At 44.3% G+C, this 15,777-nt stretch overlaps 1 protein-coding gene across 7 annotated transcripts in view; it reads left to right on the forward strand.

Annotated features, from left to right (window-relative positions):
• Positions 1–15,777, forward strand: part of SRGAP3 (SLIT-ROBO Rho GTPase activating protein 3) — a 264,685-nt gene that overhangs the window by 201,989 nt on the left and 46,919 nt on the right. For 6 of the 7 annotated variants that reach the window (XR_007130165.1, XR_007130161.1, XR_007130162.1 and 3 more), the window contains exons 10-11: positions 5,287–5,371; positions 12,863–12,890. Coding sequence is in view for 4 of the 7 variants with exons in the window: in XM_047746018.1 (XP_047601974.1) it covers positions 5,287–5,371; positions 12,863–12,890 (113 nt within the window). In the remaining 3 variants the exon portion in view is untranslated. Of the gene's footprint in view, positions 1–5,286; positions 5,372–12,862; positions 12,891–15,360; positions 15,448–15,777 lie in introns of all 7 variants that reach the window. The other variant, XM_047746053.1, reaches the window with a different exon arrangement.

The raw sequence follows: 15,777 nt of genomic DNA on the forward strand, positions 1-15,777 counted from the left end.
TTGCAAATACCCTCTCCCATTCACTACATTGCTTTTCCTTTTGGTTAATTGTTTCCTTTGCTGTGCAGAAGCTTTTCATTTTGATGTAGTCCCAATAGTTTATTGTTGCTTTTGTTTTCCTTGTCTTAGGAGACACACCAAGAAAAATGTTGCTAGAGCTGATATTAAAGATATTACTGCCTGTGCTCTCTTCTAGGATCTTTATAGTTTCAAGTCTTACATTTAGGTTCTTAATCCATTTTGAGTTTATTTTTGTACGAGGTGTGAGAAAGTGATCCAGTTTCATTCTTTTGCATGTGGCTGTCCAGTTTTCCCAGCACCATTTTGTTGAAGAGACTGTCTTTTTCGCACTGCATTTTGTCTCCTTTATTGTAGATTAATTGACCATATATTGTGGGTTTATTTCTGGGCTCTCTATTCTGTTCCATTCCTCTATATGTCTGTTTTGGTGCCAGTACGATACAGTTTTGATTACTATATCTTTGTGGTATATCTTGAAATCTGGGGTTATGATATCTTCAGTTTTGTTCTTCTTTTTCAAGATTACTTTGGCAAATTATTTGGTGCCTTTCATGGTTCCATACAAATCTTAAGATTATTTGTTTTAGTCATGTGAAAAATATTGCTGGTACTTTGATAAATCTGTAGATTGCTTTGAATAGTGTGGATATTTTAACAATATTAATTCTTCCAATCTATGAGCATAGAACATCTTTCCCTTTGTTTGTATTGTCTTCAGTTCTTTCATCAGTGTTTTATAGTTTTCAGAGCATAGGTCTTTTACTTCCTTGGTTAAATTTATTCCTAAGTATTTTGTTTTTGGTGCAATTGTAAATGGGACTGTGTTCTTAATTTTTTTTCTGCTACTTCATTATTAGTGTATAGCAATGCAACAGATTTCTGTATATTGATTTTGTATCCTGTGACCTAACTGATTGCATTTATCAGTTCTAGTAGTTTTTTGGTGGAGGCTTTAGGGTTTTCTAAATACAATATTATGTCATCTATAGATAGTGAAACTTTTATTTCTTCCTTACCAGTTGGATGCCTTTTCTTTCTTTTTGCTATCTAATTGCTGAGGCTAGGACTTCCAGTACGGTGTTGAATGAAAGTGGTGAGAGTGGACATCCTGATCTTATGGGAAAAGCTGTTTTTTACTGTTGAGTATAATATTAACTATGGGTTTTTCATATATGGCCTTCAGTATGTTGGGGTATATTCCCTTTAAACCTGCTTTGATGTGGGTTTTGATCATGATTGGATATTATACTTTTGTCAATTGCTTTTTCTGCATCTGTGTTTTTATCCTTTCTCCTGTTGATGTGATGTATTATGTTGATTGATTTGTGAGCATTGAACCACCCTTGCAGCTTAGAAATAAATCCTACTTGATTGTGGTGAGTGATTTTTTTCAATGAATGTTTGGATTTCACATCTCTGTTCATCATTTATATTGGCTTGTAGTTCTCCTTTTTGTAGTGTCTTTATCTGAATTTGGTATCAGGGTAATGGTGGCCTCGTAGAATGAATCTGAAAGCTTTCCTTCCTCTTCTACTTTTTGGGATAGTTTTAGAAGAATAGGTATTAACTCTTCTTTAAATATTTAGTAGAATTCACCTGTAAAGCCGTCTACTCCTGGACTTCTGTTAGTTGGGAGTTTTTTTTGATTGATTCAATTTCATTGCTGGTGATTAGTCTGTTCAAATTTTCTTTTTGATTCAGTTTTGGGAGGTTATATACTTCTAGGAATTTATCCATTTCATCTAGCTTGTTCAGTTTGTTGGCACGTAATTTTTCATAATATTCTCTTATAAGTAAGATTATATATATATATTATATATATGATTTTAAATACATATATATGATTTTAAATACATATATATATGTATTTAAAATATATATTTTTTAAAGTTAAATATCAGTTAAACCTTTATTCCCTACATACCGCCAATAAACCAGGCTACCTTCCTCCTAAAGGTGTTGTCTTGGGTAGGTCTTCTCTTTGGTACCAATTAGATACCCTCTTGATGGATTTAGTTCATGGCTCCAGACTATCAAGATCTTGTTCCAGTTGTTCAACATATATGCTGTGTCTTAAGACCTTACGTTGTCTGCAGAGTGCATAGGTGTGGCTTTCGCACCCTAAAGTTTGTCAAATAAAAAAAACTAGTAGGGGGTGCCTGGGTGGCTCCGTGGGTTAAAACCTCTGCCTTCACTCTGGTCATGATCCCAGGGATCTGGGATTGAGCCCCACATCGGGCTCTCTGCTCAGCAGGGAGCCTGCTTCCTCCTCTCTCTCTGCCTGCCTCTCTGCCTACCTGTGATCTCTATCTGTCAAATAAATAAATAAAATCTTTTAAAAAAAACAAACTAGTAGGTATGCCGGGGCCAACGCCAAAGATGGAGTTGTTTAAAACATGCCACGGCTGGGGCACCTGGGTGGCTCAGTGGGTTAAGCCTCTGCCTTAGGCTCGGGTCATGATCTCAGGGTCCTGGGATTGAGCCCCACATCGGGCTCTCTGCTCAGCGGCGAGCCTGCTTCCCTCTCGTTCTCTCTCTCTGCTTCTCTGCCTACTTGTGATCTTTGTCAAGTAAATAAATAAAATCTTTAAAAAAAAATGCCATGGCTGATGCTGATCCTCTAATCAGCACTTTTAGATGTGGTCATTTAACTAGTCACAAATCCACCCTGTTCTGACACCCAGTTCCATCTTGTGCTAGGCCTCATCGAATCCCTTATTGAAAACACGGATAGTATCTCCTCAAGCTTCACTCCTTGACTTTGTTGTTTTTGAGAAGAAAAATGAAGCCGGTCTTCGTGAGTCAGCCCAGGCCGGTTTCTGAGCTTCAGCACTTCCCCTGAGGACCTACTGTGTGTACAAAGAGAATTTTATGGGTTACAAAGATTAAATAAGGGGTGTGTATGAATATTGATTCCCTTTGGCAGCAGAAACAAAGAAATCTGGGTGGCAGAAGCAGAGAAGGGGGTCTGACCTGCTTGAAGTTAAAAGACAGAATTCACGGGCGCCTGGGTGGCTCAGTGGGTTAAGCCGCTGCCTTCGGCTCAGGTCATGATCTCAGGGTCCTGGGATCGAGTCCCACATCGGGCTCTCTGCTCAGCGGGGAGCCTGCTTCCCTCTCTCTCTCTGCCTGCCTCTCTGTCTACTTGTGATCTCTGTCTGTCAAATAAATAAATAAAATCTTTAAAAAAAAAAAAAGACAGAATTCACCAATGTTCATGATTAAGGGTCATGGATGTTCTATTTTAATTTTAATATTTAATCTATCAACCGGGCTGGCAAGTACACTTCATGACTTGATGTTGTAACATTATTTTAGGCATTTTTGAGGACATAATATTCCTTTTAATGCAAACATCAGTACAATTTGATGGCATTCTTTCAATCATGGATCACATATGAAGCCCAGATGAAGCTTGGAAAAAGCCGGCAGAATTCACAGGCCCCAGAAACCTGGGGTATAATTTCCACTAACCAGTGAATAACCCACCAAGGTGTGAATTATGTGTTTGGGATTACAGCTTCAACTACCAGGGGCAGCAGGGCATGATGGAGAAAACTCCTGCTCAGAACTCAGCTCTGCTTCTTATGGTAAATTGTTAAACATGGGATAAGAGCAGAGGGTGTCAGTCCTGGAAGCATCCAGAGAGAGCCTGGGGTACACAAAGATACAAGCCTGAAAACTGCTGAGTGCTCAAGGGGGAGTGGTTCTTAATAGGCAGAAGAGAAGGTCCTATGAACCAAGAAGGACTCTGGCTGAGGAAAGAGGATGCCACCATCTCCTGCCAGCCCCACTGTTCCAGATACCTACCAAGTTGGGACCAGGTTGGGGTGACCCCAGTCTTATCTGAGCACTTGTCAGCCTCCATACCTTGGGCTTTTACCCTACACCTGTCTTCAGGGAGCTGATGCAGATCTTCCAGATGCTCCTTTATCTGTTAGAATGTCCCAAACCACTGTGGTTCACTTGTTTGCTCCTCTACACCCCCTTTCTGAGCATCCTGGCTGGGGCAATAAAGTGGATTTCTTTGTAGGAAACTAGCTGGAAGCTCTGGGGCAATCATACCATCCTGTGCCTTCATTTTCAGGCATTTGCAATTGCCGTTCCATCTGCTGAGAACGCTCCATCCCCCATGTACACATGTGTCCCCACACGGCCCCTTCCTCACCTCCTTCGGGCCTGGGTTCATAGGGCAGCTTTGCCATGAGGTCTGCCCTAACTCATAGTCCCCCATTCCTGCCTTTTTCTTATCCACGGCATTCACCAGTAGCAGGCCAATTGTGTATCTTACTTTCTTTATTAGCTTATTGCCTCTCTACCCTCTCTTCTGTGTCAACCCCCATGAAGTTTCTCAGCACTGGCTCTATACCAGGCCCAGTGGTAGGCACTTGGGAGCCAAAAACCAACTGGGTGTGGACCCCACTGACAGCACCTCAGTCTGGCAAAGACATGCCCCAGCAGAGGGGGCTCTGGGCCTGGGTTTGGGTGATACAGGATGGGCCAATGAAAGCCGGTACTTGTGTAGAGGGAGGGATGGCTGAGGCCCAGCTGCATTAGGGTGCAGGCAAATGTGTTTCTGTTCTGTGGCTCTTGTCCCTCTGTTCTGCTCTGAAGTATGTTGTGCTTGACAAGGCCCCTGAATGAGAGACCTGGGGGTCCCAGGGACCCTGGGCAGATCAGTTCCCTATGCCAGCCTCCCCTGTCTCCTCTTTAAAAAGAAGAAAATTGTGTCCCCTAATGCAGTCCAGGTTATTTTAACAGGAATGCCTTTAGGGGCCTGCTGAGCCCCTCCTCCTTCAGAGTGGGGCCAGATGAGAGAAAGGCTCATTAGGAGGCTCCTCTGTGACAGATCTGATGAAGCGCTCTTGCCTCAGCTGCCTGCCCCCAGACACGGTTCCCATTTTTATTGCTCGTGGCCCAGAAGCACAGCGGAGCCTGAAGACTAAAGAAGCTGTCTGCTAGGGACCCCCCCACTGTCCTCACCTGACAAAAGCTCCTTTCACTGCTCACCCTGCCCCTGAGCTTTCTTTGTGTTCCCCAAACTGGCCTAAAATGCGTAGGCTGGACAGCCGTGCTCCACAGACCTGGCGTCTGATGGAGAAGAGCAGAGGGGCAGGTCAGAGGCCCCTCTTTTCCCCATGCTGGCGTCCTAGAGGGTGACCTCATCTCCTTTCGACCTCCCCGGCCGAGAGATTGGTTCCAGGGGTGGAGACCATGTGACTTGGCCCTGCAGTCTGTAATGCCCACATGCCTTGTGTCTTACAGAAATTTAAAGAATATGTGAACGGCAGTAACCTCATCACTAAGCTACAGGCCAAGCATGACTTACTCAAGCAGACCCTGGGTGAAGGTGAGTTGGTTGGGTGGTGGAGGCCTGTGAGGAGGGATGCCTGTGTTGTTGTTGCCCCTTGAGCTGTTGCAGCTTGAGACCTGGGGCACTTGGTAGAGTGAGGCCTAGTAGCAGAGCCAGCAGGCAGGATGGGGCAGGCTAGTACAGATGCCAAAAGGGGTCTAGTCTGGCTACAGAGAACATGGGGCAACCAGAAGTGTTAGTTTAAGTCCCAGGGAAAGGTCCGAGGCAAAGTGATGAAAGGGGTCCCCAGTAGGAAGGGAGTGGGAATCCAGGAGCACAGAGGTCCGCATTGATGCTTGTCAGCAGATGATGTTTTCCAGGGACACTAATGGAGTGCCTGGCCTGGAGGCTAGGTCTAAAAAAGAAAAATACATATATGGAAGGCAATGTTTGGTCCTTAAGGGATGTGGGGAGTAGGCTTAAGACTACCCAAAGGCTTTCAGTGCCAGTTGGAATAAAATCCCAGTGCTCTCATGGAACATGAGGCCTCACATCATTTGACCTCTGCCTGTTTCCCTGAGCTCACTTGTCGTTCTCTACTCCCTTACTATGCTCCAACCCCACTAAGCTTCTTTCTGCCCTTCAAAACTCATCAAGCTTATTCTGCCCCAGGCCCTTTGCATCTGCTGTTCTCTCTATCCGGAATGCCTTTACCCCAGATCTCAGTATGGGTGGCTCCTTATCCTGCAGATGTCACTTCCGTAGTGAGACTCTCCTTGTCCCCCACCTCAAGAAAGCACCACCTCTGTCCCAGCACACTCTTTTTTATTTTCTTCATCTTACTCATCACCATCCTATTTATTATTTATTCATTTGCTCATTATCTTTGGTCACACCCCCACCACAACAGTATCATATCTTCAGTCAGAGTAGGGGCTTCCTTATTTATTTTGTTCACCCCTTTGTTTCTAATGCCTAGAATGGCACCTGGATCACAGTAGGTACTCAGTTAATAGTCACTAAATGAATGTTGAATCGAAGGGTCATGAGGACATGAACTAGGCCCCAAGGTCAGAGATGGTTTGCAGCAAATCCTGGAAGCCCTGGAAACTGGTGTGAGGCTCAGCTCTGAGGAGGAGGCACTGATCTGGGGTTTCTGAAGTTGCTAGGTGCTGCTTGGAGCCCCGCATCCAGATCTATTCTTGTATTCTTTTGGCAAGGACAATTGGCTGAATGAATACTCTACCTAAAGAAAAAAAAGCATGGGGTCCAGGAAATAGGAGACCAACATGAGAGAGATGAAGGGAATTTCCAAGGTAATGATGCCAGTAGGTCCCAAGATGACAGCTTAAAGCAGGCTTATAGATCACCAAGTTTTTCAGGGAAGGAGGAGTGTGGGAGATGAGAATCAGAATGGGGCATGGGCCACTAGGGGTTTGCCACCCACAACGTGTCCTTGCCTCCCACAGGATCACTCTCCATAGGGGTGCACAGTCTAGTGGCTGTAACCTGGCCACCCAAGTCTTCCCTGTCCAGTTGGTGTCCAGTTGGTACCAGTCAGGTGGATAGCTGGAATCTGCAGATGCTTGGCATTTGTGAACCCCATGCTTTCAAGGAAACCGTGAGAAATCAAACCATTTCCCAGCCCCAAGGCTCTTTTAATTTAGTGAGGAGACAATTCACAAATTCATAAAAAAATCAAAAGCGGTAATATTAAGTCATACAGAAACACTGGTTGAATTGCCAAGTGAACAGTACAGACTCTAAGGGTCTGAGCCAGGAGAGGAAGGGATCACCGTGAGCCCAGAAGAGCCAAAAAGGCTTCAAGAAAGATGAATAACTACGGTTTGGAGGAATAACCAGGGTTTTGAAACCAGTATCAGTAGAATTTTTTTAATCAATTTTATTGACATGTAAATTACATATAATAAAATCTACTCATTTTGCATAGAAGTCAGTTTTGACAAATATATACACCCAGATCAGGATATAGAACATTTCCGTCACCCCAAAAGCTCCTCTGTATCCCTCTGCAGTTAATTCTCCCTACTCTACCCCAAGCAACCACTCATCTGACTTTTATCAGCAAAGATGAGTTTTGTGACTTCTAGCTTCTGGGGAATTTCTGGGAGTGATGGAAGTCTGTATCCTGATTTGGGTGCTGGTTGGACATGGGTATATATGTTTGTCAAAACTCATGGACTGGGGGTAAGAGAGGGGAGGAGTGAGTTGCAATGAGCTTTCTGTTCATTTTCCCTGACATCCCTCTCCATTTTGCCCATTCTGACATTTCCACATTGGGCCAGGTGAGTGGGGCTGCAGGGAGTAGAGCAGTGAAGGGGGCACTAAAGTAACAAGAATGGAAGGAAAGGGAAGAGCCAGAAAGTCCTAGAGAGGAGCTCAGATGGAGACGGGGCAGCTCCCACAACTAGCATTGAAGAGGAGGATTGCTTTTATGGCCCCCGGAGCCTGTTTCTCAGAGCCACGCACCAAAAGGCCGATCCATATGAGTTGGTGGCTACTTGTACTTTGAAAATCAAGTCCCCTGGATTTAGAAAACCAGATGTTCTTTTTAAAAATGAGATCCCAGGATGCCTGGGATGGCTTAGTTGGTTAAATGTCAGCCTTAGGCTCAGGTCACTATCTCAGGATCTTGGGATGGAGCCCCATGTTGGGCTCCCTGCTCAGTGGGAACCTGCTTTTCCCTCTACCTCTCCGCCCTGCGTGTGCTATCCCCCTCTTTCTCTCTCGAATAAAGAAATAAAATCTTAAAAAACAAACAAACAAACAAAAAGATAAGATCCCAGATGAGAAAGTGCTCCTCTCCAGCTTACTCTTTTTTTTTTTTTAAGATTTTATTTATTTATTTGACAGAGATCACAAGTAGGCAGAGAGGCAGGCAGAAAGAAAGAGGAGGAAGCAGGCTCCCTGCCGAGCAGAGAGCCCAATGCGGGGCCCAATCCCAGGACCCCAAGATCATGACCCGAGCCGAAGGCAGAGGCTCTAACCCACTGAGCCACCCAGGCGCCCCTCCAGCTTACTCTTGTGTGCTATCTGATGCAACCTTTTCTTCCTGCCCTTGCCTGAATGGCTTGAATGAAATAATAATAATAATTAGCTTGGATTGGCATAACTCCTGACCAGCTTGGTCTTCCAAGTTTCTTTAGTCTTCACCTATACCTTGCTCTGAGATGTGATTTACCAGTCCTCCATCTGAGTTTTAGACTGAATAGCTATGAAAAACTGCAGGAAAATACAGCTTCTGAATATAAGGGCTGCTAAGAAAGAGCCATCAAGAAGAATCTCCAGAGTCCTGTTCTCTAGTAACCCAGCTGTGGAAAAGCCCATTGTGCTTCCTTTGAAAACTGGCATGGGTCTTATTAGACCGGTCAGTTCTGGAGAGGTTTTGGGTTTTTTTAAAAAACAGACTTTACATAACAAATAGCATGGAGGACAAGGGGAGATGGAGAGGAGAAGGGAGTTGAGGGAAATTGGAAGGGGAGGTGAACCATGAGAGACTATGGACTCTGAAAAACGATCTGAGAATTTTGAAGGGGTGGGGGGTGGGAGGTTGGGGGCACCAGGTGGTGGGTATTGTAGAGGGCACGGATTGCATGGAGCACTGGGTGTGGTGCAAAAATAATGAATACTGTTATGCTGAAAAAATAAAAAATTTAAAAAAAATGAAAAACAGACTTTATTTTAGGGGTGCCTACGTGGCTCATTCGGTTGAGTATCTGACTCTTGGTTTCAGTTTAGGACATGATCTCAGGGTCGTGAGATCAAGCCCCACATCAGGATCCACACTTGGTGTGGAGTCTGCTTGGGATTCTCTCTCCCTGGCCCTCTGCTCCTCCCCCCACACTATCTCTCACTCTTTCATAAATAAATAAATAAAACAAATAAAATCTTTAAAAAAAAAAAATAAATGAAATAAAATAGATTTTGTTTCAGAATAGTGTTAGATTTACAGAAAGGTTGCAAGATGGTACCATTAGTTCCCATAGACTCCACATCCAGTATTTCCTGTTACTGACATCAGTGAATATGGTGTATTTGTCACAAGTAATGAACACTAGTATATTGTTTTTTCTAAAGTTAATAAATTACCAAATTACTGAAAAGAACTTCAGCTGAGACCAAATCTCGAGTCACATTTGTATCCCCACTGCCTGATACAGATAGATGTGGATTCTTAGGGCACTGGGTGAAAGGGGAAAATGCACACTGACTTAGATGGGTCAAGTTCTTGCCCACTGGACAACAAGCATGAAAAAATTGCGCAGGACAAAGTGTCCTCAAAATCTCAGCTCCTTCATTCTTCTGAGGGTCAGTGGATGATTCACCACTACCTGGATATACGGACCCTTCCATCCAGTAGAAAACTCATCCAAGAGTGGGCTGGGGTGGGGTTATACCAGCATCAGTGGCCTTTTTATGTCCTCAGAAGGCTATTTTGTATTGGGAGGGACACTGAAAATTTTGGAAACAGGTGAGAAATACGGGGCCAAGCAGAATATTTTGATTGAGAAGATGCAAGTTTTTTGTTTTTTGGTTTTTTTTTAATGAAGTGTCTGGTGTAATCCATTCCTCTCAAGCACTCTTTTGACAGGATAGCTCAAAGAAGCCATAAGTTAGAGGAAACACAAGCACTTGCTTGGAAGCAAATTTTGTTAGCATGATCAATCCCAGACCCACAAGTCAAAAGCTTCTAGGTGTCTTGCAAATGGGCATTCCTTGTTGTAAATGTCACTGGCACATCTTGGGAACAAGAATACACCCCTATATGCCCTTGGCTGTGGCTGTGCTGTTTTATTGGCCAGAGGATTCTTAGTTTATCATCATGTGAGTCTTAGCTCTCTGACCTTTTTACTGCTCCGGGTAGTCTGTAAGCTCTAGGGTTTATACCCTAGATACAGTGGCTTTTCAATTCACTGTAGCACCTCAAGAATGAATAGTGTGTTATCCATAAAAGGGATGGGACATAACCGTTTTGGGCCAAAATTTAGCAGCACATTATGGAACCAGTCAGTGTCTGCCAGGTCCAGACAGTCTGACCTTCTGAAAATGACTGAGCCACTAACTATAAAATATACTTTTAAAGATCCCAACAGGTCGCAGAAGGTAAAAGGTAGGAAATTTTTGATTTCTGAGTTAACACACACACAAAAATATATATATATACTATTTTATGAATTTTTATGTTGCTAGACATCGAATAATATTTTTCATGTATTAAACACAGTGTGTTATTAAAATTAATCTCAGCTATTTCTCTTCACTTTTTATAACATGGCTACTAGAAATTGTGGCTTCCATTACATTTCTATTGGGCAGCCCTGGCCTAGATGTTCTCTGCTGCATCATAACTGGAATGAAGTACTGAGTCGTGCTGTGTGGGTGAACCTCAAAAGCATACGCTGAATGAAATAAGCCAAATGCAAAAGACTGTGTATTACATGATTCCATTTTTATCAAGTGTCCAGAATAAGCAAATCCATAGACACAAGAATAGATGAGCAGTTGCCCTAGGCTGGAGATGGGAGTCACTGTGAGTTGGCACAAGGGCTCTTTTTCGTGTGAAGGAAATATTCTAAAATTGAATGGTTGTGACGGTTGCACAGCTTTGACTATTTACTAAATAATTGAATCATACATTTCAAATGGGTGGATTTTATGCTTTGTAAATTATGCTTTAACAAAGCTGTTAAAAATAGAAAAGAAAGGGGCTCCTGGGTGGCTCAGTGGGTTAAAGCCTCTGCCTTCTGCTCAGGTCATGATCTCAGGGTCCTGGGATCAAGCCCCGCATTGGGCTCTCTGCTCGGCAGGGAGCCTGCTTCCCCCCCTCTCTCTGCCTGCCTCTCTGCCTGCTTGTGATCTCTGTCTTTCAAATAAATAAATAAAATCTTTAAAAAAAAATAGAAAAGAAAGGCAGTGGCAAGGAGTCTGGAATTCCAAGGAAATGGAAGATCTGGAGTCTTTGGAAATGGAAGATTAGGGAGTCTTTGGTAAGCACTTCGGTCATGGTTAGGCAGAGAGGGTGTATAGAAAGAGATCCGGGTACATCTTCTGGGGGCATCCCATCATTTAGAGGTCAGAGGTTGGGCAGATGAGGTGACAGCAAGAGAAACTGAGAAACAGCCTGTAGGGCAGGAGGGACCCTTGGCAAGTGTGGAGTCATGAAAATCAAGGAGAAAGCGTTGTAAGAAGAAGAGAGTGATTCAGTGAGTTGTTGATGCTGAGAAGTCAGATAAAAGCAGCGAAGACGGTGGATTCGTCCACACGGATGGTGGAGGTCCCTGTGGATGGTGAGGTCAGAAGCCAGCCTCTGTGGGGTGAGTGGGGGAAGCAAGAGTCCTTCCTAGACAGCTCCTTCCAAAAGCTTTGCTATAAAGGAAAGAAATGGGAATGGTGTTAGAGGCAGAAAGGGGGCCCAGGGGATGTTTCGAAGCTAGATTATACATATCCAGAACATGTTTATATGCAGATGGAAATGATCCAGAAGAAGGACATTGGTCATGTTTGGGGTGGTGGGGGGCACTTGCAGGAAAAGCACCTGAGATGGGCAGAGGGGGCTGGGACCTTGAGTATGAGGTCTGGGCCTGACAGAATCGGGATGCTTCTCCAGGATACTGGAGAGAAGAGGAGGTAGAGAGTGAATGGGCAGGCACAGGTGGGTGGGTGAGTCTTACGGAAGCATGTCAAGACCTGTCTTATTGATTTTCTTCTCTAGTGAAGGAAGCAAGAAGGTCTTCAGCTGAGAGTGAAGACAGGAGGGGTCAGGGTAAGGGTGTGGCTGGGTTAAGGAACAACAAGAGGTATCTTATATCTGTTGCTCTAGGGCCAAATATATGACAGGTGCTCAACCAACCTTTTTTTTTTTTTTAAGATTTTATTTATTCATTTGAGAGAGAGAGAGTGAGAGAGAGAACAAGCAGAGAGGTAGCAGAAAAGGGAGAAACAGACTTCCTGCGGAGCAGGGAGCCTGCCGAGAGACTCAATCCCAGGACCCTGGGGTCATGACCTGAGCCAAAGGTAGATGCTTAACCAACTGAGCCATCCAGCCACCTCATCAACCAACCTTTGTTGATAAAAAGCGGTGCCTGAGTTCTTAAGTTTTAGCACGCACAGAAGGGATCACCTGGGGTGCTTGTTAAAATGCAGATTCCTGTCTGAGCCCAGAGATTCCGATCCAGAAGGCCCATGGGAAAACCCCCAAATCTGCACTTTTAATAAGGCCCCCCAGAAGATTCTGATGCAAGTGGTCAGCAGGCTGCAGTCTGAAAATCACTGAAAAAAAAAAAAAATACATGGGAGCAATACAAAATGAAATTTATGTGAACATAACCTTACAGCTAGGAGGCCCTGGGTATTTAATAAGACTCAGATCTTTCCAGCAGACCATTACTTAGGCAAAATTCTATTTCCCATTTCACAAATAATTAAGTTCATTTGTTTCTTGTTTTTAGAAAAAGATGAATGTTTGCTGGTTAAAAAAAAAACAAAAAACAAAAACAATTAAACATCAGTGTATACCTTTCTTTCCAGGAGAGAGAGCAGAATGTGGCACAACCAGGTAAGACTTGGGGATCTTGTTTTTTGGCACCTGCTGCCTGAGATGGGGAGCGGGAGGGGCTGGGAAGTGCAGGAGAGGTGGGAAGGCGGGAAGGTGGGAAAGCAGATGCTGCTGAGAGCTTGGAGAAGCTGGGCTGTTTTTAGAGCAGGATAGCTCTTCACCAGTGTCTTGAGGGGATGGTATGGCTGTGCTGAGAGAGAGAGGCTGGCTGTTCTGCTTGTCCTAGCATCATGCTGGTGAAGCCATGCCCCCTTCAGGCCTGTGATAGGGAGGGTGCCTTTCCCCAAGCTGCTATGGAAAAGTGGGGTGTGTTCTGTTGGCGCTATCCATCTGGTGGGACAGTAATATATATTGCATAGTGGCTGAGGACAATCAGTAGAGGCTAGAAGCTGTGGGATAACTGTTGACCTGTCTCCCCATCTGTTCTTTGGCTGCTGAGCAAACTGCCCTCCCCAGGCAGAGGACCCAGCCTGGGGTCCCCATTTGCCACGTCTTTGGGTTTGTCTCATATGGCACACGTCTGGGCATATGTATGTGCATAGCCATGCAAGCGTGTACAGATGCCCCTACTGCCCACACCCTGGCTTCACACCTCCTGGGCACTTGGATGGACTGATGGGGGAGTCCCTTGCTGAGACAGTAACAAATGGGCAACTTCTGCTTTCTCTCCAGCTTGCTCAACATTACCTTTTGCGCTTTTCCCTGAGCAGACCAGAGCCAGTGAACACTTTCCACTCATCAGGTGGTAGCTGAAGGGTTGACCTTCAGCGAGTGGACCTTTCATCTACTTTCAGAGTATTGAGATCTCTAAGCAACACTTTTGCTGACCAGGTTGTTCCTTAGAACACATCTCTTTCCTTTCAAGTTCCCAGCAAATAGTTACCCCACTGCCCAACACGAATCGAGCCAGTGGCCCAGAATCCTGGAAAGCTGTTCTACTTGGCGAAAGGGAAGATGAACCCTCAACTCCCTCCTGTCCATCTGGAAGAGAGTTGGCTGGGAAGAGGCTTGGAAAGCTCTGAGGTTTTCACTTTGCTGGGATCAGGATGGGGAGACAGAGGGCTTCCCAGAAGTTTAGCTGTGCAGCTGTTCCTCTGGGCCCCAGAAGTCTGGGAATATCAGAGTGATTCATAATGCCAGGCGAGGACCTTCCAGCAAAGGGTCAGCAGATGTGCAGGGTCCCTTTCTAAATACTTTCCAGAAACAAACTCATTTATTTATTTATTTATTTATTTATTTAGATTATCTGGCAAGAAGATGTTGTCATAGTCCCCAAACAACAGAAGCCACATTTTACACCAAAGTCTGCAAATAGGAAAACAGATGGGGGACAAATTGAGCCATCCCTCACTTCTTCCTAATTCCTAGAACTCATGCAGAGGAAGATGGTTCTAGCAGATTGCAGGAGAGATCTATAATCGAACCCTTGGCCAGGTCCCAGGGTCTAACTCAGAGAAAAGTTGAGGTTTTTTTTTTTTTTTTTTTTTTTTTTTTTTTTTTAATTTTTAAATAAAGCCATCTGAGATGTAGTCTTCCACACCCTCTTTGACCTAGGGCCTGGGAAATGCAAGCTGTGACTGCAGACCTCCCACTTAGACGTACTACACTAAACTGCAAACCCAGCCATCTGTACTCTGGCCTTTGGCCAAGGTCAGAGGCAACATTGTTAGCAAACTAAAAGCTTCCCCTTTCTTCCAAAACTCATTTAAAATTTGTGTGTAATATGCTGCCAACTTGAAGTGGTTTTTAATTTAATCCTAAAGGCCCTGGGTGAGATGTTTCTATGCTATGGCTCTCCGTATCTTCCATGGTTTCCTGCCCAAGGTTAGTGTCATTTTAGATGATCCTTTGAGCAGGTCCCCTCAGCCAAGTTGCAGCTGGCCGTGTGTAGACCAATTTTTGCAGATGGGCTGCAATACGGTACATTTTTTTCTCACTTTTCAGAACCTGATCTTAGAATAATGCTAGTTCATAACCCTGTAACGAGGTGGTCTGGATGCAATAATGCACTTGAAAAGTGCATGATAGATGGGGCAGCAAGATGCAAACATAAGGTTTGATTGTGATTTTTCTTGCTATAGACTGGCTTCCTAGGTCGGCTAGTCCCTGTGGTTGGGACTAGCGATGAAAACACATGAGATTTCTTGTCTAAACAGATGGAAGCTTATGCATACCCATGCACAGCTTCCAAGGGCCTGACTGCCTCTGAACTACAATATTGCCACCATTTTGGATATCGACACCCACATCTATGGGGTTATCTAGGGAACATTTTAGTCACCATTCTTTTGGTCACAGAATAATTTTGAGGCCAATTCTTATGTTGCCAATGTATATAAATTTTCATCTTGATTGAAAGGCAGAAAGGGGACATTGGTCTCTGGTTTCTCTCTCTTCCTCTCCGTGGCTTTCTCTGTTCCTGTTTTCCCTGCCTTTCTCTTTCTTTCCTTTTTGCTCTGCAACTGAGCAGCAGAAGAGATGGAAGGCTTAGGCTGCCCCACTTTCCTTGGCTGAGCTGCCCCCCTGCTCCCCACTTTGTGCCCCACCCAGCACTTCAGTAAGTCAAAATTGATTTGATGTCATGCAAAGTTGGGATAGCTACGTTTCCTTGTCAGAGAGTTCTGGTCAGTACCCCGAACATCACACAAAGAAAGAAATCCCAGTGTGGTTTGAGCAGTTCTTTGCTTTCTGGATTGGGCGGGAGAAATGGGAAAAGTATCCTTTCCCCCCTTCATTCCATTTTATAAACTTAAAGAAAAAAACTCCGTAAGACTTACTTTCAGAAAACCCTCCGGCTGGGTGTCCAGCCCCTGCATTAAGAATCTCTACTTTTGCTGGCCATGGGAGTTTAATAGATAATTTAAAGCAACTGCTAGATGTTCGGTGA

This window comes from Lutra lutra, chromosome 1, assembly GCF_902655055.1.
Source record: "Lutra lutra chromosome 1, mLutLut1.2, whole genome shotgun sequence".
Taxonomy (NCBI): Eukaryota; Metazoa; Chordata; class Mammalia; order Carnivora; family Mustelidae; genus Lutra; species Lutra lutra.